The 27,259-nt window shown below is 45.6% G+C and overlaps 1 protein-coding gene across 2 annotated transcripts in view; it reads left to right on the top strand.

Moving 5' to 3' along the window:
* REEP1 (receptor accessory protein 1) overlaps positions 1-27,259 on the top strand; it is a 104,870-nt gene that overhangs the window by 31,412 nt on the left and 46,199 nt on the right. For both annotated transcript variants that reach the window (XM_044261566.1, XM_044261567.1), the window contains exon 2: positions 17,745-17,817. In XM_044261566.1, the coding sequence (XP_044117501.1) occupies positions 17,745-17,817 (73 nt within the window). The remainder of the gene's footprint in view (positions 1-17,744; positions 17,818-27,259) is intronic.

The raw sequence follows: 27,259 nt of genomic DNA, 5'->3' as shown, positions 1-27,259 counted from the left end.
GTTCTTCTGAATGAAAGAATGAGAAGCCCCAGGTCCGGGAGACGGGGGTGGGGAGTTGTGATGCCACAAGATCACACTGCCAGCTGGGAGCAGAGCTGACCCTAGAACCAGGGTTCCTGACTTGCACTTGGGAGCCCTTCTCCTATGCCTTCAGTGCACAGGGAACTGGAGGGGTCATCCTGAGGCCTAGTGACTATGGATCCGCCTGAGGTCATGCCCCTTTATCCGGTGGTGTATGCTTCAAACCCCTCCTGTTCCTGGAGTTCCACAGCTCCCCAAACCAATCAACTAACCAGCCAGCCCACCCTAAGAAAAAACTTGCCTTCTCTACCTGCTTCCAAGGCAGAAGAGCTGGAGGGCCACTGTATGCTCAGATGTCACAGATGGCCAGTTACTTAGTTACACCCCTCAGGGGTCTCTCCGGGATGTCTCAGCCCAGGCATTTCTCGACAGACCAGCTGGGTGAGAGGCAAATAGCCAAGAAGCACTGAGGCTTGGGCCTTCTCTATCATTTACAGTAAAGCCTTCTTGGATCTCCCAGGGGAACGGGAGTGGGGTGGAATTGAGAATTGTTTTCTCTCTTTATTTGGGAGGCACCCAGACTGGTGTCCTCTGAGATCCCCCAGAACCTTCTGGGAAGAGGCATTTCCCTGATGTACACACCCAGAATCAAGTGATAGATTGGGGAGTAGAATACTTTGATGATTCTGCTGAGAGTGGGACCCCTCCCACAACCTCTAAAAAAAGGTCTGAGTTGAAATGTCAGTGTTCTTTTCCCCACACCAACCCCCAGGGGGAATCTGCCTTGTGGGCAGTGGCTGTCCTTGGTCTTCTGGCTACAGGTCATCCTTGGGTCTTATAGGCCTAAGAGCTTGACCCAGCACCACCCAGGGCTAATTAATTAACTCCCAGTGCTGAGGGCCCTGAACCTCAGAGATGGTTCCTGCTTTATGGGCAGCTTAGGGTGCAAGCAAATGGACAGCCAGGCCACATTCCTCACTTCACAGGTGCTGACCAGCTGCGTGGTCAGGGAAAGCCACTGGACTGTGAGTATGGAAGATCAAGTGAGAGCTTTGTAGCACAGTGTACATCCCAGAGTGGGTACTGGGCCTCCATGTCCAACAGGCTTTTGGCACCTACTCCCATGGGACATCCTGGGGGAGAAGTGGCTGTCCCTGACACAGTCCTTCTCCCTTGTTTGCTTGCAGCAGGAACCAAATTATGTTACTGCTGGCAGGATCCTTGGTATGTTGACCTCTGCTTGGACGATCTCATTTTAAATGACCAGTCCTCGTGATCGAATGAAAAGATTTCCTCAGCAAAGCCCCAAAGTAATGTAATACAAGTAATGTGTGATTTCAATATTTTATTGATTTTGTGGCATCAGAACACTGGGGACCTCATTGGTTCTAGCACCCAAGCTTTGAAATCTCATATTCAAATTTCAGGGCAGCCACGGACTCGCTGTGTGACCTTAGCCCAATTGTTTAACTTCTCTGATCCTTATTTCCAGTCTGTGAAGTGGAGACTGTAATCATGCCTGCTTCACAGAGTTTTCGTACAATGCTTAAACCCATGCCCAGCTTGCTGGGAGCATTCAGTAGGGCACTGGTTACTATGTGACTTTAACTTGTTTCTCCCAACTATGAAGCTTTCCTTCATAGGCCCGCCCTATGATTGGGGGCCCACAAATGGAAAGAACGCATACTGCTTTCATTCTGAAGCAAACAAAATTTCTTCTATTTCCAGTCTCAAAGCCAATTCTCCCAATCTGGGAATCTTTCTCTCCTCCTCAGTGACCTAGTTTTATCTGTTCTTTTCAAATCTGCAGAAACAAATGGCACAGTCCTTCAGGAGTAGTTCTCGGGGCGCCTGGCTGGCGCAGTTGGTGGACCACGTGACTTGGTCTCAGCATCGTGGGTTCGAGCCCCATGTTGAGCCTGGGTGGCTCAGTGCGTTAAAGCCTCTGCCTTCGGCTCAGGTCATGATCCCAGGTCCTGGGATCAAGACCCACGTCGGGCTCTCTGGTCAACTGGAAGCATTCAGTAGGGCTTCCTCCTCTCTCTCTGCTTGCTTGTGATCTCTGTCACATAAATAAATAAAATCTTAAAAAAACAAAACAAAACAAAACCCCAAAACCCCAGTAGTACTCATTATGTGGTTAGGAGGCATATCTTTATTTTCTAAACAAAGCAAACTGTGTCTTATATTCCAACTTCTTAACTATTAGGTGGTATTCCATTGTACCTTGTAGAACAGTACCAAGGAATTACTTTTACAAGCATCAAAAACAGTTATTACCCAGACCAGGGCCTCACCGTCCTCACCAGGGTTGGGTTACATCTGGGGGGTCAGCGCCCCTGGAGCTGTGCAGTCAGCACAGCCAAGGCGTCCACATGTGCTGGCGAGGTCGCAGGGAAGCAGGCTCTGTGCTTGCGTCAGGGGCAGTGCCGGTGCTCTCCATGCAGGGTGCAAGCTGGCCAGTCTGGAGGCACTTCAGGAGAACACCCAGCTGGGACCTGTGTCTCGCAGCCATCCTCTGTGTTTGTTCCCTCTCTGCCCCTCATAATTAGGACATGTGCTGGAGAGTCTCCTCTTAAATCTTAAATTTCTCTCCCCGAAGGAAACCTGGCTATTTTCTAGCTTGCTTTCTTTTCTCAGGCTGTTGGGGTTGAATCAGGGAGGCAGGAATTCTGGGAAGGCCAAACATCCCTGTTTCAGACCATCTTTGTTCTTCCGTGAGCACAGGAGTCAGGTGTAGACAAGGTCTGCCTTCCTCTACCTCCTCCCTCCCCTGTGGGTGGGATGACAGCAGTGACCGCACGAGTTGCCCCAAAACTTTTTTTGGACAAGCCCAGTGGCCAGGAATCATAATTTCTTATGAATCACGTGATTATTTATAACCCAGCCTCCTCAGATCCTTTCTGGAACAAATCAAGGTATAAAAAAATAAATATTTAAGATATCAACAACAGGAACCTATTTAGTGGTGTAACTTCTGGAAAGAACATAATAAACAGCATTTTCTTTCTTTCCTCTACCACCAGACCACTTAAAAAAACGTATTTGCATTGCTTGCTAATTTTCACTCATTTTATGTCATGATATCCTCTATGAATTGAGAGATGACAGTGCCTTCTAAAATTGGTACTGTTATTTTGGCTTGACAATTTCAGTAAATTAAGTAAATAGCATTGTACCATGAAACAGAACAGGTGTAACTTGAAAGGTTAAATATTCCATTTTTTAATTCCATTTTTTCTAAATTTGTTAGAATTTTTGTTAGAATTTGTTAGACTGAGCCATTTGTGGATTAAATGAACTAATGGCTTATACAAAGCAAATTCTGTTCTTTTAAATGTTCAAATATGGATGATTTTAACAAATATTCATGTCAAGATTTTTTTGGTTCATTAACATCATACATTTACTTTATTTTAATTGTGGTAAAAAAAAAGCCAACAACAATATTTACCATCTTAACCACTTTTATTTTTTTATTTTTTTTAAAAGATTTTATTTATTTATTTGACAGAGAGAGATCACAAGTAGGCAGAGAGGCAGGCAGCGAGAGAGGAGGAACAGGCTCCCTGCTGAGCAGAGAGCCCGATGCGGGACTCGATTCCAGGACCCTGAGATCATGACCTGAACCGAAGGCAGCGGCTTAACCCACTGAGCCACCCAGGCGCCCCTCTTAACCACTTTTAAATGTACAGTTCAGTGGTGTTAAGTATATTTGCGTTATTGCTCATCCAAACTCCAGAACTTTTTCATCTTGCAAAATTAAAAATTGAAGTTCTGTGCCTATTAAACAATGACAACTACAATTAAACAATAGCAATTGTTTAATTACAACTAAATTTAATTTAATTTAATTAACTACAATTAAACAATGGCAACTACAATTTTACTTTCTGATTCTACGAATTTGACCTATCTAGAGTAGTATCTATGTAAGTAGTAGATTTATCAGAGGGAGTCTACTCAGGAAAATGAAATCATACAACATTTGTCTTTTTTGTGTCTGGCTTATTTCACTTAGCCTGATGTCTGCAAAGTTCATCCATGCTGTAGCATGTATCAGGATTTCCTTTATTTTTTTTTAAAGATTTTATTTATTTACTTGACAGACAGAGATCACAAGTAGGCAGAGAGGCAGGCAGAGAGAGAAAGGAAGGGAAGCAGGCTCCCCGCCGAGCAGAGAGTCTGATGTGGGGCTCCATCCCAGGACCCCGGGATCGTGACCCAAGCCGAAGGCAGAGGCTTTAACCCACTGATCCACCCAGGTGCCCCTGGTTTTAAGGCTGAATAATATTTCATCATATTTATATTTATTAGTCTCACACATCTTGTCACACATAAAATCACATTTTGTTTTGTGTGTATCTCTTAGGCTATTATGAATAATGCTGCTATGAACATGGGTGTGCAAATACTTCTTAGAAACAGAACCATGTTTAATCTTAGCTGCATTCTACTCTGTTAACTTGGCTTATTTTAACCATCAAAAACTCAGGAACTTGACGTATAGGGCCGGCCTCTTCTGGCAGTCTGTGCACTTGGCATCATGGGATTGTGAGCTTGAGGAACGCAGCCTCTGTGTAGCTGAACGACAGAGTCAGAAGGATCTGGTTCATACCTGAGCAGGTGTATCTGCCACAGGCCCACATCCCTGCTGCAAGGGGAACTGGAAAAGTGAGCATTAACCATTTTCAGCTTCAGGTATGTAAGGTAACAACGTCACTACACAAGGCAGCGGGGGTCATTATTATTCAGGGAGCCAGAAGAATGACAAATGCTTGTTACACCAGCTTACCAGCATCTAGAATTTTCACACACAGTAGGTCACAGCTTTCCTACTTGCCTAGAATGACTTGGTGTGGCTGAGACCACACAATGACACATGGGTCTGGGATAGTGGACGTATAGCGTAGGACCACCAAATTCCTGGTGCTCGTGTCATCTCTGGAAACCCTGGAAAGCCTGTGCACTTTGGTCCATGCCGGTTCCTCTCTGTGGGTTGTCTTCTCTACCTCTGTCAACTAGAACCAGCTCTTTCTTTTCTGTCAGGTTCCACTTGAGTCCAGTGCCTTGGGAATCTGCCATCCTTCCTCTCTGGATATTTTCTTGCACTTGTTTCGGGGTGGGTCTAGTTTCCAGGGGTTCTGAAGCTTTTACAGTGGAGAGCAGGAAGTTTTTCAGAAAAAGTCATAAAAAATTTGATGAACCCAGGGACGCCTGGGTGGTTCAGTCAGTTAAGCGTCTGCCTCAGGTCATGATCTCCAGGCTCCTGGGATCCAGCCCCTTGTGTGTGACTTTCAGCACAGCAAGGAGACTTCTTCTCCCTCTGCCTGCCACTCCCCCTGCTTGTGTGTGCTCTCTCTCTGACAAATAAATAAAATCTTTTAAAAAAAAATTGATGAACATATTGCTAGGACCCCTCCCAGGGCCCCACGCAGTTGAGGAGCCCTGAAGCTTTAACCTGATTAACTTCACTGTAAATCTACTTCTGCTAGTATTCCTTCTTCCCCCGCCCGTCTTTCTTCCCCCATTTTAAAAATTAGAGGGGACACCTGGCTGGCCAAACAGTGGAGCATGTGGCTCTTGATCTCAGGGTTGTGAATTGGAGTCTCTACACCCACAATGGATGTAGAGATTGCTTGCATAAATAAACTTAAAAATTGGTTAGAGTATTATTTGCATACAGTAAAATTCACTATTTTTATTGCATAGTTCTGTGAGCTTTGACAGATGCGTATACTCATGTAGGCACTGTCACAATGTAAGTATAGAAGGTTCCATCCCTGCACCCAGAATATGCCCCAGCCCCTCCGGTACTCATCTTCTCCTCCCACCCTTGTCTCTGGCAACTCACCTGTCTTCTATCTTTACAGTTCTATCTTTTCGAGTGCTGTATAAATGGAATCACGCAGCATGTAGCCTTTTGCCTTTTGAGTCTGGCTTCTTTCACTTAGGCTAGTGCATGTGAATTTCGTGTGTGTTGTTGTGAGTGCCACCTGTTCTGTGTTTAACACAGGAGATGCTTAGATGGAGAAGGCCCCATCCTTGCCCTCAGAGAGCTCTTAGTCTAGTGGAGGAGGCACTTGGGCCCATCATCCTCGGCTTTTCCTTTGATTCTTAGTATACACGCAGCTTTGCCCTACTGCCTATCTTGTTCTGATATACCTGTCAACCCAATCACTTTGTGGTCATCCTGAGAATAAAATCGCTGACCTTCTCGAGATACTGTATTGGAGGGGAAAGAGCAAGGGGTTTGAAGCCGCGTGGACTTTGAATCCAGCTCACCCACTAATCAGCTCTGTGACCTTGTGTTGGACTTAGAATTTGCCATAGAATGTACCGAATAATCTGCTGAATGAATGAATGAGACCTCCTTAAGTCTCGGGTCCCTCCTGTGTAAAAAGGGAAAAGCAGTCGCAACTTCACCTGATTGCTGTGGGGATCGGTACCTGGTACAGTGCCTGGCAGGCATCACTAAAGGTTTGTTCCCCTCTCTATCCCTAGAGCCCTATGATATCCTTCCCCAGGCAGGTCCATGCACATTGTACAGACCTCCAAGTGGGCTAGGCAGGATGGTACCAGCACCTGCTGTGCATGAGACAGGAAGGGCACGAGCTGAGCAGAGAAGTCCCCAGGAAACCCCACAGGTATCCCACAGGAGCCAACCCCAGAAGTCCACCTCAATGAGTCCCTCCCACTAATTCCTGGACCCTATCGGTCCTTTCCTCTCAGCAAATACATTCCTTGTAGGTGCTTCCAAGGAAGTTCACAGGAAGAGAAAACCATAACCCTTTACCCGGGGACCCTCTGGCTGAGTGTCCGGTTTCTGGCTCTCAGACACAGGGTTGGGGGAGGGGCATGAGCTGGGAGATGAGCAGCCACAGGGCAGTTATTGTGAAGAAATTTGTTTTCTCCTTCAAAACATACTCAGCATAACTCAACACAGTGATTGTTATCAATCAGTTATTTGTATAATTACCTGTGTGCTGGCTGCCTTCCCTACCAAAAGACCCAGGGTATGTACTAGGTGCTCAACAAATATTTAATATTGAACAAAAAATATTTTGTGGTTAAGAATTGGCATCTGACTGTGAAGTGTGTAAACCTGACGATTCACAGACCTGTACCCCTGGGGATAAAAATACATTGTATGTTCATAAAAAATTAAAAAATCAAAAAAAAAAAAAGAATTGGCATCTGAGGGGCACGTGGGTGGCTCAGTGGGTTAAGCCTCTGCCTTCAGCTCAGGTCATGGTCTCAGGATCCTGGAATCAAGCCCCACATCTAGCTCTCTGCTCAGTGGGGAGCCTGCTTCCCCCCTCTCTGCCTGCCTCTCTGCCTACTTGTGATCTCTCTCTCTGTCAAATAAATAAATGAAATCTTAAAAAAAAAGAATTGGCATCTGAAGTTATAATTTCTATAGAAAAGAAGGGAATTAATTCATCTGTGGTGTTTCTGGCTCGTTAAATCTTTACCTACAGCCTCACTGAATCTGCATGGTGGCTGTTGGAAGTAGGTACTTTGATGTATACACTTCGGGAAACTGGCTCAGAGTCATTGAGAAATGCACCCGCATTCCCGCAGGTGGTCAGTCATGGAGCTGGAGTCTATCTTAGATCTGATGCCAAAGCTCAGCCTCTAGATTTTTCAAGAATGGAAATTTCTACAATTTAGACTTTAAAAAAATATTCAGACTGATACTTGAGCAGGATCTGAGTGGGTTGGCTTGCAGAGTTGAAAGCTTAACAGCATGAATTGAAAATTTGCAGTGTTTGTTCCGTTTTGTGCTTTTCTAAATTGGGTTTGGGAGTAATTCTGTAATGCAGTTTAAATTGGGGTTTTTATCACACTGATTACAAACAGCTCTAAACAAGCTGTAAAACCCCTTCTCTGTGCTAAGGGAGGCAGTGTGGGCTGGGAAATGGTTGTGGACTTGGAGGCAGGAGGCCTGGGTTCGAGTCCTGTTGGATGTGGAGGGCCTTCTGCAGACCTTGAAGCACTTTAAACTTCAGTTTGTCATTGTTTCTCTGTCTTCATGTTCAATGGGAAAGGAACTCCGGTGATCTCAGAGATTTGTGGTGTACGGCAAATGAGATGTTTGTGAGAGGCATAACCCCAGGAGGAGTGTCGTGTATTTCATTTGTTCCAAATCTGGACAGGAGTAGGGGTGTGGAGCACCACAGGAAAGAAAGACTGCAGAGAGAGGTCAGCAGAATCCCTTGCCAAGGCAGATGTGGCTTGTTTCTGTTCTGCCCAGATCAACAAGAGAGTGACTTGTTTGTATAAATAGTGTATGTACTTGGAACCCTGTAGTTATATTTGTCACCTGTGTCAATAAATATATAATACAGGGCCAGAGTTGAGTTCTCTTGGGCAAGAAAGCAGGCAACATTCACTCTTTCTCTCCCTCTGGTCCTCATCCATTCATCCATCCATCCATTCATTCAGGGATCACTGTAGCCTCTGAGCCATGCATTGTGGTCAGGTCAATAAAGCAACAAATTATGAACAGTGGAACCCGACAGACCTGGGTTTGAGTCTGGCCTCCTCCCCTGACTAATGTTAAACTCAGTTACTCAGTTTTCACTAAATCCCAGTTTCCTCATCTGCAATACAAGAAAAACAATAATACTTGTCTCATAAGTTTAGACAGATTAAAAGTGATAATGCTTATTATGAAGTTTGTGCAGATCTTGGCACATAATGGACATTCAGTAAGTAAGTGGTAGCTTATACATCTTTTTTTTTTTAAAGATTTTATTTATTTGACAGAGATCACAAGTAGGCAGAGAGGCAGGCAGAATGGGGGTGGGGGAGCAGGCTCCCTGCCAAGCAGAGAGCACGATGAGGGGCTCGATCCCAGGACCCTGAGACCATGACCTGAGCTGAAGGCAGAGGCTTAACTCACTGAACCACCCAGGCGCCCCGGTAGCTTATACATCTTAAAAATATAACTGCCAAGAAGCCAAAATGCATAATGGGCCAGTTCTGCTGTTTTTGGATTTTCTCCTATATCCTCTTAGAAGGTCACAGTGGGTAAGCAGAAGCAGAGGCCCAAAGGTTGGGAGCCATGGCAACCAAAGCCCAGGTGGTTTGCTGTACCATGGGAATCTTGAGCTGTGCACCCAACCTGAGCAACTGTGCCCAGGTAAGCTTCTGGATCACGACTGTGAGTGAGGATGTGCTCTGCAGCAGCGTGGTAAAGATCAGGCTTGCTTAGCTCTGTTTAGAACCCAGGCCCATGGTACATCTTTCAGAGCTAGAGTAGTAACAGGGCCTGGAGGTGCATTATGGTTTATATGAGTCTTTGTTTCATCACATATGGACCCTCTGCTATCAGGAAGTTGTTTTAGAGCTGGGAGGCTGATGCCCAGGTTGGCTTTAGCCGTTTTTGGAGACACACACGTACACTCACACTTATGAGTGTGAATTCCTCTAAATGCTTTTTTTAAAAAAAGGCCATGTTTATTGAGATATAATTAGTAAAAGTCACTCTTTGGTATGATTTTTCTTTTAATTGTGAGTTTGAATTCTAAGTTTTAATAAATGCATACAGTGTGTAACCACATGACAATCAAGGTGTAGGATAGCTCCATCCCCCAAATTCCTTCACTCTCTTTTGTAGTCAGCTCCTCCCACCCTTAGCCCCAGCAACCACTGATCTGTTTTTTTGTCTCCATACATTTTCCTTTTTCAGAATAGCATATAAATGGAAACATACAGCATGTTGACTCCTGAGTTTGGCTTCCTTTGCTTAGTGTAATGCATTGGAGGCTCCCAACTGTTTTTGATTATAGCAAGATTAGTAGTTCTGAGCTCAACATGGAAAATCAAAAACATTCCTGTATACCATTAGTAACCAATAGAAAATCTAATTCAAAAATTCACAATACCACCAAAAATCCCAGTAGTTAGGAATAAATAAAACAAAACATGTCCAAGATCTTTATGGAAAAATTTATAACATACCATGAAAAGACATTAAAGATGACATATATAGATGGAAAAGATGATGTTCATAGAGAGAAAACCTGGTAAAAAAAGATGGTACTTCTTCCTGAGTAAATCTATAAATACATTGCAATTCCAACCAAAATCTGAGTAAAGTTTTTCATGGAATTTGTCAAGCTATTAGAAATTTGTATAGAAAAATGCTGAGAGGGCGCCTGGGTGGCTCAGTCATTAAGCGTCTGCCTTCGGCTCAGGTCATGATCCCGGGGTCCTGGGACTGAGCCCTACATTGGGGTCCCTGCTCCATGGGAAGCCTGCTTCTCCCTCTCCCACTTCCCCTGCTGGGTTCCCTCTCTCACTGTATCTCTCTCTGTCAAATAAATAAATAAAATAAAATAAATAAAATTTTTAAAAAAGAAAAGAAAAAAGTCTGAGAATAGGCCAGATGATTTTAAGAACATTAGAATTTATTATAAAGCTCTGAGAATTAAGACACTGTGGTAAAAGTGCATAATCAGGTGGTAGACCAGTAGAACAGAATGGAGAGCTGAAATAACACCTGACCACATTGGGAAACTTTACATGTGATGGGCAGAACTGAAACTCAATGGGAAAGATTAGGTAAATGTTACCAGGACAATTGGGATCCATACAGAAAAGAATAACATTGAATCCTGAACTCGCAACATACATAAAGATATATCCAGATGAATTAAAACCTAATAGTGAAGAAGCAAATGTTATACAAATTTATGGGAAAATATATGTGACCAGGATTTCTTTAACAAGTTACAAAAACAAGCTATAAAATCAAAGATTGATATGTTTGTCCATGTAAAATTTAAAATTTATACAGCAAAAGGTGCCACAAACCAAGTTAAAAGATTTTTTTACTAGAGAAGGATGTTTGCAATGCACATGGAAGGAAGGATTTATACCCAGAATTTTCAGAGGACTCCTCTAAAAATCAGTAAGAAAAATACAAGCTAATGGTGGGTGGAAATAGGTCAGTTAAGCAGCCCAAATGGCCAACAGAAGGCATGAGATACCATTTCCCATGTTTCAGACTGACAAAAATTTTAAATCTCTATCCTTTTGGCAAGAAGGGGAACACTGGAAGTTTTCTACACTGCAGGAATTCAAATCAAAACTTGAAGAACTTCCTTGGCGAGTAGATTTGCATTGTATGGTGCATGGTACACGGTGTTGTACCCCACGATTCACAGTATGTATCTACCCTAGAGAAAGTTTCACATGTGCACAGGAAACATGTAGTAGAATGTTTATTACAGCCCTGTTTGAAATAGTAAAAAAAGAAAATTGGAAGTACCTAAATATGCCTGAATAGGTACATATTTATATATGGATAAACGAATTGTGATATATTCACAATATGATAGTGATTTAAAATGATCTAGTGGTTTAAAGTGATAGTGGTTTAAAATGATCTAGAAATATCTGTATCAACATGGACCAAATTTCAAAAGCACAAAGTGAAATTAACATATTTCAATGGAATATAAGGAGTATGATTCCATTTATATAATGTGTAAGCAAGTATAACTTTTTTTCATTTATGCCCGGTTAACATAGTTAATAAAAACATGGTGAGAATAATAAACACCGGGTTCAAGTTGGTGGTTATTTTGGGGGAGGGAGAGAGGGGAGCTATATCAGGAAAGCATATATAGGAGACTTCAAATATATGTCATGTCTTAAAGGTTTTTCATATTAAAAATTATAGTGTATTTATTTGAATGCCAGTAGGAGCTCAAAAAGAAAGGAACATCCTTCTATTAGAATGGACTACTAGAAATGATCTTGGAGATTAATTCTCATAGAGAGTAATAAAAATTGATTCATAAACTTTTAGAAAAAACCTTCAGAGAACGGCAATTAGAAATTACATTTTTTAGGGGCGCCTGGGTGCCTCAGTGGGTTAAGCCTCTGCCTTCAGCTGAGGTCATGGTCTCAGGGTCCTGGGATCGAGCCCCGAGTCAGGCTCTCTGCTCGGCGGGGAGCCTGCTTCCCTTCCTTTCTCTCTCTCTTTCTGCCTGCCTCTCTGCCTACTTGTGATCTCTGTCAAATAAATAAATAAAATCTTTAAAAAAAAAAAAGAAATTACATTTTTAAAATTAGTAACAGAAAACACAAAATGTAATCAGTGTAAAATTTAATAGCCTTTTGGGGCGCCTGGGTGGCTCAGTGGGTTAAGCCTCTGCCTTCGGTTCAGGTCATGATCCCAGGGTCCTGGGATCGATCCCCCACATCGGGCTCTCTGCTCAGCAGGACACCTGCTTGCTCCTCTCTCTCTGCCTGCCTCTCTGCCTACTTGAGATCTCTGTCTATCAAATAAATAAATTTTTTAAAAATCTAAAAAAAAAATTTAATAGACTTTTAATGCTCAAAGGAAATAGTATACCTTCATGACTTAGAAGACCTTTCATGCAAAATCTTTTTTTTTCGGATATGGGACATCACTTTTAAAAATTATAAAATATAAAATTCACATACAAAAAAGGTGCATAGAACATATGTGTACAGTTTAATACACATTTGTAATTACAAAGCAAAACTCTGTGTGACTACTGCCCAGGTCGAGAAATTCTGCATTCTAGAAGCCCCTGAGTGGTGTGCCATTCCATGAATTTAATCTGTTTTATCATTATACGAATAACTGTACAGTAGGCCTGTTACTTTTCTTATATGAAAAAATTAATTTTAGAAAAAATGTTCCTAACATTGATTTTTAAATTTTTCAACACAGTTCGGGGGAGCTCCCAGGTGGTGCAGTCGGTTGGACATGTAACTCGTTGTTTCAGCTCAGGTTGTGATCTCAGGGCCATGAGCTAGAGCCCCATGTCGGACCCCACGCTGAATGCGGAGTCTGCTAGGGATTCACTTCCCCTCTCCTTCTGCCCCTCCCGCTTGTGCTTTATCTCACTCTCTCTCTAAAATAAATAAATCTTAAAAAAATTTTTTTTCATCATATTTTGGGATTGGGAAATGCTACTCCAATACTAGGATGCCTGAGAAGCCTGTGAAAAACACTGTGTTTCATTGTTTGCAGAAGTCTTGGCCAAGGTTAGCAGCCACCTGTGTCACAGCTTGTACTTGAGCTGCAGGCCAGCAGTTGCTGCCCTGCAGGCTCCAGGAATGGTAAGCACTCCTCCTTGGTGAATGTAACTGGCATTGTAGTTATGGTCTATTCATGTGAACAATACCTCTCTTCCCTTGGCCAGAGCTCCAGGAAGTTGATAAGTAGCTGCAGAGTTGCGTTTTCCCTGACATTGACCAATGGGATAGATATGTGGTCTTTGCCATTTGGGATTGTCTCCTCCTATCTGAGCATCTGTTGTCTTGCCTGGGACACTGGGCATTTAAAAAAAAAAACTCTTGGGAGTGGATTGTCCTTGATGACTGGGTGAAGAATCCATGGCCAAGGACTGGGAAATAGCACGCTAAACCACGGTTTTTCCACTCTGGCACTTTGGGCTTTGGGGGCCGGATTGTTCTTTGTTGGGTAGGGGGAGGGGTTCTGTGCCATGTGGGATGATTAGCAGCATCGCTGGCTTCCATCCACCACATGCCACTGGCACTCTCTGAGTGTGGGAACCAGTGTATTTCCAGGCATCACCCAGATGTCTGGGGAAACGAAGTCACCCTGGCTGGGAATCCTTGCCTTAGAAGATGAGACTCTTGGTCCCTTGTAGATAAGACAGCTGTGGAAGTGGTTGGGGAGGCAACCCCTGGATGAAGACCCCTAACTTAGAGCAAGAGACTGAATGAAGCGCAGAGACGGAGAAATGTGTCAGGCAGGTAAATGGAGGCAGTAAGGGGTGAGGGCTCTAGACGAGCAGTAAATGACAGTGGTGAGAAGGGAGGATGGGTGCAGGGCTCTGAGGCTGGGGGGTGCGGTGTGAGCTTCTGTCCAGTAATAACTGGAAGGAGTGTGTTAGCCAGAGCCTGGTCTCCTCTCCAGAGGGAGGCACTCGAGCCTTCCACCCTCCCTCTGCTGGGATCAGCCTTGAGCGCTTAAGTACTCTAGATCCTCTTAAGTATGTCAGTGCTTTCCTCCTGACCTTGTGGGGAGAGGTATGTGAATCTGTCAAGTGGGTTAAGCTCCTTGGAGAGCGATTGCAATTCTTTGATCTTTATTCACTCAATAGACACTTAGCAGGTACCCACTTGGGGAGGGGCTGTGCCAGGCACTAGGGACCTCACCAGTCAGACCAGAACTGCATGGTCTGGCCGGGGAGATGACTCAGCCAGCACAGGCCACCCCAGAAGGAGAAAGGAGGAGGGCCCTATTGTCAGGCTGCCTCTCGTCAGGTCCACATCCCACCTGTGTTCCTGCCTCTTCCGTCTCCTTTGGCCTCGGTGTCCCAGTCTGTGAGATGGAGTAGTGAGAATTCTTACCCCAATTGGGCATGGAGGGACTGACGTGCGAGAACGTATCCAGCCCGTACAGCAGTGCCTGGCATTAGTGAGCAGTCAGTGATATTGCCATCATTATTGTTAACAATTAATTATTAAAACTCCTACATAAAGTCTGTAGTAGAGCGCTCAGAAAATTCTGAGGGACAAGTGACCAGAGATTCACGTGGCTTTTTTGAGCTGGGTCTTAAAGGATTAGTGGGACTTTATCAGGAAAAGCATTGTGGAGTTGTGGAAAGATCACGCACTAAGACGCGGGCAGGAAGTCACAGATTGTGAGCAAGGCAGCACGGCTTAGAAGAGACAGCTGCTGGCCGTGGGATCCGGGGGCTCGGGCAGGGGTGGGCCGTCAGGCTGGGAAGGAGGGTGCCTGCGGCCTCTGGAGAAGGGACTTGGTCTGAATGGACGTTAAGTGCCCCAACCCTTTGGCTTGGATGTGCTTCATTTGTTCTTTCTTGTCTCCAGAACGGATTAGGAAGAACTTGCCATTTGAATCCCACTCTCCTTTCCCTGAGCGGTGAAGTACTAAGCTCACCAGGAGACATTATTGAGACTTTGGAGACTGAGAAGCAAATCCATCTTGCTGTCCCCGTGCTGACATATATGGGGCGGGGTGGCACGCAGGGGGACACGGGCGGCCACTTCACGTCAGGAGCCCGGCAGACGGAGCACGCCCTCTCTTGTCGGGACGCCCTTGGGCCTTTCCAGTTATGTGACTGCTCTGATGGCATTGGTGTTGTGTCTACTCACCGGAGCTCTCAGAGGAGCAGATCAGCCAGCCAGCCTGGGGTCATGATGGATTTTCCAAATCTTTCTTTTCAGCAGCTCACATGCTGCCTCAGGGCAGGGGCTGAGAACCATCCTGGCAGACATGCTAATAACCGGGGCATCTGTGCCAAGGAATGGTGTGTTTATTTCTCCGGAACCTGTGGCACCGTGCCCGAGGCTTTGCTGAATCAGCCTGGTGCCGTCTGGCGTCCCCCGGATGCTCAGACCTCAGTCCCAAGGTCACAGGTGTCCCCTGGAGGGCTCTGGCTTTTGCTTCACCACTCTGAAATGTCACACAGTGAATATGTACTTCCTGAACACTTGCCAGGCCCCCAGGGGCAGTTATGAATGAGAAAGATGCCATCCTTGGCTTTGGGAAGCATATATTCTTATAGGAGAGACAGACACTGAATAAACCATGGCAAGTGGTGTGGATCAGGGCTAGGAAAGGGCGACGTCCAGAGTCACAACGCTATGGAACAGCGAGAGGAACCTAGTCTTGATTGGGGGAATGTGACAAGGTCAGGAAAGGCCTCTTAGGAGAGTAAGACTCCCTGATATCCGAGGATGCTTGGGGCTGGGGCAGGGTGGAGTGGTTGGAGGGACCTCCCTCACCAAGCTGCCTCATGACTGAACCCAGCAGGCTCCTCCATGAAGTGTTTCCCTCTCCGCCCGCCCACTGCCTTTGACACTGTTGCCTTCTCTCTTTCTTAAATTCTTTTCCTCCCTCTCCCTTGTTTTCAGACTACTCTTTTGTCCCCTTTGCTGGCTTCTCTTGCTCCCCAGGCATAATTCTGGCCTTCCCAGAGGATGGCCTCGCTCTCCAAAGCAGTAGACAGTGGTGGTGAGAAGCCAGGCTTGGAGGAGGCCAAGCTGGCTGGGTCCTGGCCCCTGCTTTTCTCCCTATGGTCCCACAAGCAAGTGACTAAGGGCTCCACGTGTTGGTATCCTGTCTATAAAAGAGGTTCCTTTACCAGGCCATTCTGAGGACTGCAGTGATGCCTATATAGCACTTGGTGAAAGGCCCGTGTGAGTCAAGGTTACAAAACCCTTTCTCTTCATCATCGGCAACTGACTCAGTTCCATTCACCTTCTGTTTTTCCCTGGAAGCCTGATAAATATGGAAGGTCAAGTTGTCACCTGGCCACAGATCTTATGGGAAAGCCGACCCCTGCATTACAGGAGATGTTGGCTCCTGTGGGGCCTGGGACCAGGGTGGCTCTGTTCCCAGACAGCTTACACCTGGGAGGTGACCTCATCTGTCAGATGAAAGGATTAACCCCTCCAGCTCTAACATTCTGTCAGTTCCTTCACTTAAAAATATCCACTGAGGGGTGCCTGGGTGGCTCAGTCGTTTAAGCTGCTGCCTTCAGCTCAGGTCTTCATCCCAGGGTCCTGGGATGGAGACCCATATTGGACTCCTTGTTCAGCAGGGACCCTGTATCTCTCTCTGCCTCTGCCTGCTGCTCTTGCTGCTTGTGCGCGCGCTCTCTGACAAATAAATAAATAAAATCTTTAAAAAAATATATCCATTGAGAGCCTTCCATTGGATAGGCACTGAGAACACATTGTTGAACAAAGCAGATTCATTCTGCGCTCTGAAGGCACTGATAGTTCAGTTGGGAGAGGCTGTCAATCAGAGAGCATCACAGCTAGTCGTAAAACAGCATTTTGATAATGTGTACCTTGTGTCATAGGAGATTTGACCTCGTCAGAGAGGTCAGGGAAGTCTTCCATGAAGAAGGCATGACGGAGCTGGGATCTGAAGGATGAACAGGCATTAACCAGCAAAGAAAGGGAAAGGGACAATTCCAGAAATCGAGAACAGCAGAGCAAAGGCTTTGAGAGGGGATGGGGCCAGGTGGAGAGAATGAGGGCTGGGAGAACTATGGGGAACGGCTGAGAGTCCAACCATTTAGTGATCTCACGCAGCCATGGGCATGGCCGGTGAGAGCCGGGACCAGACAGTCATGTGCTGTCGTTTTATTTCCTCCTCCTTCTTAATAGCCGTGAGAAGCCAGTCAATGCGAGGTTGGGATGTGTGTCTCGGGAAGACTGCATTCAGAATTTGAAAGGCTGATTCTGGCTGCAGGATGCTGGAATCCAGTGTGAGGGGAGGGAAATTTTGAAGGAACTTTAAGTGAAGAGGTTTCTTTTTTTTTGGAGAAGGAAGCCTATGGTGTGGGTGGGCTTTACAGAGCATCAGTGGGGATTAGCAGCAGGAGAGGAGAGTTTGACCTTTAATTTCAGAGGCCACGGGCTACTCAGCTTGGCTTCCCACCCCCACTCTCACCCCCATTTTTGGTTTCCATCACCCCGAATCACTCTTTTATGTTGCCAAATCACAGACTAAAGGAAGATGGGCGTGCAGTTGAATCGGGACAGAGGTTCCTAAGCACGGCCCAGCCACGAGAAGAAACCTTCAGGGCATTCATAAAGCTAGATCAGGCCACAAATCAGCATCTTCTGTAGCTTGGAGAACTGCTTTCGGCATTGAAAACAGACATTTTCCATCAAATAGGATGAAAGAAAATCACATTTCTCTTTTTTCTCTCTTTTCCCTCCAGGCTTATATTTGGCACTCTTTACCCTGCATATTATTCCTACAAGGCTGTGAAATCGAAGGACATTAAAGAATATGTAAGTAGCACTGATTGGTGGGGTCCCCTGGGTCCTGGAGAAGCTGGGTGTGAAGTAGTGGGAGGAGGAGGATGGCCTGTGGTGCAGGCACTGATAGCAGGGCAAAGGAACCCTTCTTTACGCTTCTTCCCATGAGACTTGCCTCATTTCGTCCAGGAGTCCTCCCCATGTCTAGAACCCTGCAGAACCAGAGGAATGGAAGGGAGGTATGGCAAAAGGAAATGGAATCAGGGATCACAGGCCATCCAAGCTGCCACATACCACTGTATGGCCTGAGACAAATGACTTTACCTCTTTGAGCCTCAGTTTCCTTGTCTAGAAAACACTGTGTAGACCACGGTTACTGGGAGATGGTCCACCACAGGGGGTTCAGGCCCTCCTGCCTCTGTGACTCTGGTGATGATTCCCATTCCAGTTGTGTGACCTGAGTACCCCGTGATTTAAACTCTGTTGCTTTATAAGCTTTTCAAGAACAAGAGCTGGTCATCGTCTTTCATTTGATTCCCCAGCATGTCGGAGAGCTGAGCATGTCGGAAGGGAATCTGGAGTACTTATCGTTGAAGGATTGTATTGTTGCTGGATGGTTCCTCTAAGCAGGAGAATCATCAGACACTTGCATGGGGTGGCTGATGACAAAAGGATGTCCAGGTCGTGTGGGACAGAGACCCAGGTCAGACTACAGAGGATGTGGATTAGGGCATCAGGAGTCTGAAGTCAAGTGTGGGCTCTGAGATTTGATGGATGCAATACTGGACAAGAAGCTTAACTTCTGGGCACCTGGGTGGCTCAGGTGCTTAAGCATCTGCCTTCTGCTCAGGTCATGATCCTGGAGTCCTGGTATCAAGTCCACATCAGGCTCCCTGCTGAGCGGGAAGCCTGCTTCTCCCTCTGACCCTCTTCCCTCTCATGCTCTCTCCTACTCACTCTCTCTCGCAAATAAATTTTAAAAAAAAAGAAAGAAAGAAAAAAAACTTAACTTCCAAGAGCCTTGATTTCCTAATCAGAGGGGTGGATATCAGCAATCCTGGCCCCTAGTGTTGTGAGGGACAAAGGGTCTTTGCTTTCCCTCTTTTACTCAGAAGTCATTTTGGAAGTTTGCCACAGGTAAAGAAATAAAGTGTATCTGAAAGTCACTTTCTTTCTCAGATTTTCCAGGATGTCTTTATGATGAAAACCAGCCACCTCCAGGCCAACTGCAACAGGAACTTACCCCCTCATTCCCTCAGTTTCCCTGAACTGCTTGCCTGGGCTTGCATCTGCTAAGCAGGGCATCTAGACAGGGCTGGGTTCTCTGGAGACAAGGTCCCTGGTATAGCTGAGGGAATCTCAGTGTGAACTATAAGTAGCTGTTGAGTTGCAAGCACACAACCTCCTGATTCTCTACTGGCTTGACGCAGGGGTAAAGCAGGAGGCAGCCTCTCCCACAGTCTTTCTCCCGACCCAGCTTCCCTGCACCCGTGGCTGGCAGGGGTCAGGAGAAACAGCCACGGGTGCAGGGAAGCTGTGCCACGTAAGGAGGCATAATTGGGGTCATTGTGGTTCAGGGTCTGATCCTCCACTTTGCAGGGGCAGAAACTCAGCTCTGTCAGCTCATCTGGGAGAAATCAGACCCTGGTAAATTGTTTTGGTCTGACCAAACTGACAGGAGCCTGGTTTATGACTAAAATGGCAATTCATTAATTTAGACTGAAAAATATAACTGACAAGCAGAGCAGCTGTTTGTGTTGGCTGGTGAGCGTGAGTTATTCCCAGTAGGGAAAGCTTGAGAGTTAAGATTAGAAGGTTTCTTGGTAAAAATGGAATTGAAAGAAAGGAGCTAAGTAGTATGAGAAGAGATCTGCCTCCTTTTCCTGTACTTGCTCACACGCACGCACACTCTCACTCAGTCACACATGCTCTCACATGATCTTGCACGCACCCTCACACACGCTCTCCAACACTTTCTCACACTCATGTGCTCTCACACATGTTTTCTCATTCACACAACCATAACTCACTCACATGTGCTCTCACACACTCACACTCACATATTCTCTCACATATGTTCTCCTACTTACACACCCACACACACTTCTACACTCACGTGCTCTCTCACTCATATACGCTCTCACTCTCTCACACTCTGACACACATCTCTCACTCCCACACTCTCATACACTCCCTCATTCAGACACACGTGCTCTGCCACTCCCGCTCACATACCCTCTCACATGTTCTCCTGCTTACGTACCCCACACACTTCTCACACTCACGTTCTCTCATTCACCCTTACGTAGTCTCACACACAACACTATCTCTCACACATGTTCTCTCACTCTTACACTCACATGTTCTCTCACACACACACACTCTCACACATACTCTCACATGCTTTCACATGCTCTCTCGCACACATTCACACTCACCATTACACTGGCCTCTTTCCCTCATTTTGACCAATAAACCCATTTGTCCAAGAGAGAAACCTGGAATTGCCTTTAGCTTCTGTCTGGCCCTCACCACCCAACCCTATACACACTCCTGGTTCCTGACTGTGTCCTTCATCTCTATCCCCTTAATGGTCCTTCAAACCAGGTCTCTCCTCCTGGGCTGCCACTCTCTTAAATGTTCTTACCAGGTTTTTCCTGGAATGTTACAGTAGCCTCCCGTATTTGTTTTCTGTTGCCACTGTAACAAATTACCATGAACTTAGTGCCTTAAAACACACAAAGATATTATCTCCCAGTCTAGAGGTCAGAAGTCTAATGGGTCTCACTGGGCTAAAATCAGGCAGGGCCACATTCCTTCTGGAGACTCTAGGGGAGAATCCATTTCCTTATCTTTTGCAGTTCCTAGAGGCCATCTGCGTTCCTTGGCTCCTGCCCCTTTCTCCATCTTCAGAGCCAGGATAGCATCTCTGAGAATGCTTCCATAGTCACATTTCACTTAGATGACAGCCTCTTGGTGACAGCCAAGTTCACATCACAGGAAGGCTCTGGTTAGGAAGTTGCTGCAGAGGTCCCCACCAGGGACACTGGCTGCCAGCTGTCTGTGGCTTTGGAACATTCGCTGCAGATTCAAAATCCTAAATACAAGCATTTGACTTTTTAAGCCTATATAACTGGCCTTGTCTCCCACAAAGATCCTTATGCTAGAAGACTGTCCCCAAATTAAATAGCATTGGACGTTGGTAGTAAAAACAAATAAATATAGATACAGATACAGATTACAGTTATATCTTTGGCTGCTCAGCACCCACATCCACTCCTTTGACCATATTTTGACTTTAAAAAAATTTCCAACAAGAATTCTGTGTGATTTATGTACTTGGTAAGTCCAGTTTTTTTTCAGCTGAGTCCAGCAGCAGTCCAGTATCTCTGGCAAAGACCTCTCCTCCTCTGGCTCTGATCTTAATATTCAGCACTCTAAAAATTAAATTGTCAAGTGAACCATCACTGGCATACCCCTATAGTATAGAGACATATGGTATATGAGGGCGAGAAAGAGAATACATAAAAATAAAACTAGTTAAAATATTTAAATCTATACATGATACAGAAAGGATGAAAATATGGGTAGAAGTTATAGTTCTTAGTCATGCAAGTAGTCTTGAGTTCATAGCTGGTATTCATGTCTTTTGTTAAAAGATGATTTTTTAAAAGGGTCAAATCATGATTCTTGTACAAAAATAAAGTTGATACATGTTGAAAGTTTTACTAACTCATTAATTAATAATGGAACCAATAAAGGTGTTTCAAAAAAAATACAAAGGAGACTCCAAAGAGCAGATATATCTAAGAAATCAGGAATGATTAAATGAATTTGTTAATAGATATTCAGCTGATTTTGGAGGAGGGTGGGGAGATCAATTGCACCTCCATTGGACAAAATTTATTTGCACCTCTAGATAAAATCCTTTGCATTGCAATCAGTTTTCTGTAACTTACAAAGTTGTAAAATAGCTCAAAGATATTGAAAAACAAGACACCCATAGAAGCAAGATAATTCAGAAGGAGGCTCTAGACAATATCTAGCATTCTACAGATATCCATTCTAAACTCTTTCACAATTTTTCCTATTACTTCCCTCTTCTACCATCTAATTCATGTTCTTTTTGTCTTCAGTTGGAGCTTTAGTGAGTGGGATTCCTTACCCAGGGCTGTGGCCTGAGTCTTCCTTTGTGGGAAGCTGGAGGCCTTAGCAAAGGTCTTGCCTGTGTAAGGTTATAGTGATGATCCATTGACTCTTACCTCTGAGCAAGGTGGTACTCGCTCACACAAGGGATCCCACCCAGATCCCTCCAGAGGCTCCTTAATTTCCATCTACTCTCCCTCCTGCCACATTGTGTAGCAGCAACCCTGTTCCCCCCTGGTAATCAGGATCAGTTCCTAGAGACATCTATTTCCTAGAGACATCATGGTCCTGAAATGGCCAGGTAGGAGTGTCGTTTCTGCTTCCACATCACTGGAATCATTTTGTATCCCTGGTGAAAGCACCCACCCTTCAGGTACTGTAAGAATTAAACAGCAGAACTCAGAGATTTAAAAGTAAAACACAAAACTGTCGTAAGTCTGTTAGACCAGTGATTCTCAAACTGCAGTGTGCACATAGAATGACTAGAGGATTTTATCAAAATGCAGGTGCTGATCCATTAGGTCTGGGGTGAGTTCTGAGATGCTGCATCTCTAAGAAGCTCCTAGGTGATTCCAGTGGTGCTGGTCCACGAACCACAACTGGAGTTGTACAAAACTGGCAGTAGGCTTACCCATAAGCAGCACCGCTCTCAGTTCCTTGCTCCCTGAACTTTTAGATTCCTGCTAAGCTGCAAAAGTATGTGTTGCTTCCTGGTTCACAGAAGAAACTGCATCGTCCAGGTCAATGCCTCAACCCCAGAATGCTGACTCTCTTTCGGAACTCTCCTATAGCTGTTGCAACACTTTATTTTTTTTTAAATTTTTTAAAATTTTGTTTATTTCTCTGACAGAGACAGATCACAAGTAGGCAGAGAGCCAGGCAGAGAGAGGAGGAAGCAGGCCCCCCGCCAAGCAGAGAGCCTGATTCGGGACTCGATCCCAGGACCCCGAGATCATGACCTGAGCCAAAGGCAGAGGCTTTAACCCACTGAGCCACCCAGGCGCCCCTGTTGCAACACTTTAAAGTCCGCTGCCTCAGAGCAGTGGGTGTGTGGGGGCACGGTAAGATCGAGACTCCCCAGCCCCTCAGCCTCTTGTCTTGGGTTTCTTTTCCTGTAAAAGAAGGTCCTTGGTTAGAAGGAGTGTTGGGTGGCAGGCATCAAAATAAAAAGGACACTGAGCCCACAGCTTACTCTACAGGCTGCCGGAAATATGGCAGCAGGAAAAGCAAGTTCGCATGTAGAGTCAGTGAATCTTCCAGAAAAGACGCTGCTTCTCTTTCTGTGAGGGAAGGGGCCTGGCGTGACGAGCCTGCTCTAAGGAGTCTGGCTGGGCCATGAGACACGGTATCATCAGAGACTTGTGCTGCTGCCAGCGACTTGGGCTCTGAGCAGTGGTTGTGGCCAGGTCAGCCTTGGTGAGAAGGAATTCCACAGTGCAAAGGCTACCTGCTCCCTCTGTCCCTCCCACCTGGCTGCTGGCATGTGAGCACGTTGGACACGCACAGTCATCCTGAGGAAGGTGTCTAGCTGACATCCACAGGGCTGGTCACCTCATCTATTTGATTACCAAAGGCCTCCTGTGCCATGGGGGACCTTGTGGTGAGCAGGAACAGGCGCCACACGGGTCCACATTCCATGGGCCTATTCAGGTCATTCCCAAACCCCTTCTTTTTTTTTTTTTTTAAGATTTTATTTATTTATTTGACAGAGATCACAAATAGGCAGAGAGGCAGGCAGAGAGAGAGAGAGAGGAGGAAGCAGGCTCCCCGCTGAGCAGAGAGCCCGATGTGGGGCTGGATCCCAGGACCCTGGAATCATGACCTGAGCCGAAGGCAGAGGCTTAACCGACTGAGCCACCCAGGCGCCCCTCCAAAAAAACCCCTTCAACACCAGTCTTCAGTCTTGTTCCTTCCAAGGACCTTGCCATCTAGCCAGTACTTACCTGGGGTTTGAAATGTACCTGGGATTTGTTTTAATCAGGTATGGTGGGGCATGCCAACACAGAAAGGACTACCACGAAGGAAGAAGTTCTTACAGTTTTCCCAGAAGGAGGGGGCACAGCAGGCCGTGGAGGGCCATATGGGGGAACACCTGGGTCTGTTAGGCATCAGAGGCAGTGACGCTCTGCATTGTGGTGTCTGTAGGAAGGTCAAGGCTAGGCAGTGCAAGCAGGTTTAGGATTGGCGAGTTTGAATAACTTTAGTGGGCTCTGGGGTGATTAGAGCTGGCTCAACCTCTGAGAGCCCCATGAAAGAGGGAGTTTAAGAGTATGGGCTCTAGACTGATCTGTTTGCCTATGAAAGGTGTGCTGCAGGGCATGTCCTTTGCTCTCTCAAAGACTTGGTTAGTCCTAGGAGGGGCAGTCTCTCCCCAGCCAGTGAAGCCACAGATGCCAGAGCGTCAAGAACACAGGAAGTAAGAAAATATAGTTACTATACCTGGTGACAGTGTAAAGGCATTACCTCAAGGCATAAGTGTGCTCTTCAAAGTTCTGCCTGCTGGGGACTGTCGCTTCTGCAGCTCTCTCCGGACTGCCCCTGACTGCGCAGCGGTCCGTGCTGAGCTCACCCTGGCAGATGGTGCAGAGCCATCTGTATACCAGGCTCCTGCTTTTTCCTTCTCAGTCACAGGCATAGGTGATTGTCTGTGAGGCTGAAGCAGGACTCAGAGGCTAAAGAGAGCATGAAAGACTTAAGTGGTATTAGCATGGCTGGTGTAGGAGAAGATGCAAAGGTGGGGGGTAAGGCTAAGGAGGTAACTACACCTGCTGCCTTCCCAGCCCATGGGGAAGGTTTTTGCAGGCTGCCAGGAGCCCTGGGGGAAGAGTCTGACGAACCTCTGGGGTTCATGAAAAGTCTCCAGGCTCTTCCTCCCATGTTCTTGCTGTGGTTTAGGGTCTTGGCTTCCCTCTATCTCCTCACTCCTGGATCCTGCCCCTGACCAGCTGAGAAGGACTTCCTAGTCATGCGGTCAACTATCCGCTCACATGTTGCTCCTGAATATTACTCCTCAAATCAGCCATAGCTTCCTCTCTCTATCTTGGGTGCTCACCTACCCAAGCTCCCCCTCATCTGACAGGAAGCATTACCTAGAATCCCTCAAACTTGGCAAGTTCTATTTCAAACCTTGGGGGAAAAAATTGGCATAATTTGGTTTCTGTATGGCATGATGGGGAAAACCATTTCCTGGTAATCTATTTAGGGTTTCCATCTCTGAGTCACATATTCCCTTTACCCTCTTGGGGTCAACAAACCATTCTCAAACTCTTCTTTCTGCATGACATTATTTATTTATTTGACAGGGAGGTTACAAGTAAGCAGAGAGGCAGGCAGAGAAGAAGAGAGGGGGGAAGCAGGCTCCCCTCTTAGCAGAGAGCCCAATGCGGGGCTCGATCCCAGGACCCTGAGATCACGACCTGAGCAGAAGGCAGAGGCTTAACCCACTGAGCCACCCAGACACTCCTGCATGACAGTATTTAAAGTGGAGGAGTGCAAGATAGAAACTTCTTTAGGTGAACACTTCAAGTCTCCTCTTTACCACAGCTCCCTCATCTTTGTGCATAGTTTTGACCTCCTTTCTGAGAATTGCCCTTATCTTTTCAGTGACCTGTTAGACATTCTTCATGGATGTTCTGAATCCTCAGACTCCCCTCAGCCTTATGGTGCTCATTCTCTTCTCCCTAACTCTCCTCTTTCTTTACCCTCTTGCTGGTGTGAGTGGTTCCATATCACACTGTGCCCTGACTTCAGTAAGCCCCTTTCCTCATATGTATACCCAGCCATCCATTCAGCAGACCCTTGTGGGGAACATCTGTTGCCCTGTAAGCTATCTAATTTTGCCTTTCTTCTTAAAAAGCCACCTAAAACAGCATTTCCTGAAGCATATTCTTTTCTCAGCATGTGAAAACCATCCTTTCTTTCCCATTTACAATGTCAATGTTCTAATTGAGTCATTCAAAACATAACCCTTGAGTACCTACTAGGTGCCAATAATTGTTTTAGATACTAGAGATATGGCGTTGTGTAAGAATAACTTGTCTCCACTCTCAGGGAGCTTCCAGTCTAGTAGGAAAAGCATAGGAATAGACAGGTACTGTCAAAGCAGAGTAACAAGTGTTATGACAAGGAGCATGTATGAGACACTGTAAGAGGAAGAAAGGAGAAGCTACTTACTCAAACTTTGGATACTTCCTGGGGGATATTGAGGTTGAGATCTGAGGGCTAAATCCTGGAGGCAAAAGAAGGTACACTGTTCAAAGAACTGAAAGAAGTTCCTTTTAACTTGAGTGAAAAATTCAAGAAAGTATTGGTGTGGGGGAAAGCTTTTATAGAGATAATTGGGGTTTCATTCATGCAAGGACTTGAAAGCCAATTTACAGAATTTGGGCCTCATCTTAAAAACAATTAAGGAACTGTTGAAGACTTTGGAAAGGAGAATTATCAAATTTAGATTTAAGAAGATTGTTCTGAATGGAATATGGGGGACAGATTAGTAAGGGGTCAGAGGTTTAGAGACCAAGCTAAAGGCTGTAGTTCTATTTTATAGGAAATGTTGGTGGTCTGAAGTAAGTAAATGACAGAAAGGTTAGAGAGAAGAAGATAGGTTCAACAGAGTGGAAGTGACAGAACTTGGTGATTGGTTGCTGATGAGGAATGCAGAGTTTTTCTGGGGAAAATGTCTTGTCTAGAGTTAAAAGAGAATGTCAAGGGATGCCTGGGAAGCTCAGTTGGTTAAGTGACTGCCTTCAGCTCAGGTCATGATCCTGGAATCCTGGGATCAAGTCCCGCATCAGTCTCCTTGTTCGGCAGGGAGTCTGCTCCTCCCTCTGACCCTCTCCCCTCTCATTTTCTGTCACTCTCTCTCTCTCAAGTAAATAAATAAAATCTTAAAAGAGAGGGAGAGAGAATGTCTAGGACAAAGCCTTGTGGAGGAATTGATGAACCTCAGAGGTAGCCAGAAAATCAAGAGGGAAACCAGAGCAGTTGTGGTGTTGGGGGAGCTTTTCAGGAAGTGATAGTTTCATGTCCATCTGAAAGTCAAACAAATCAAATTTTTTTTAAATGAAAAAGCGTCCATCATTCTCCCTTGACCTGATCATCACAGGGCTTCATCTCCTGACCCATGAGATCATGACCTGAACTAAAACCAGGAGTTGGTTGCTTAACCTGCTGAGCCACTCAGGCTCTTCATCATTATCCTTTGTTTTTAATTGAAGCTATTAGAGCTTTTCTTTCTAAAAAGAAAAAGACAGTAGAGTAGGAATTCAGGCTTCTGGCAGTGTATCTGGAAACCAGTTTGGAATTCCTGGGTCATGGGCCCCAGCATCCC

Source organism: Neovison vison, chromosome 8, assembly GCF_020171115.1.
Source record: "Neovison vison isolate M4711 chromosome 8, ASM_NN_V1, whole genome shotgun sequence".
Taxonomy (NCBI): Eukaryota; Metazoa; Chordata; class Mammalia; order Carnivora; family Mustelidae; genus Neogale; species Neogale vison.
This window is presented reverse-complemented; position numbering and strand designations above follow the sequence as displayed.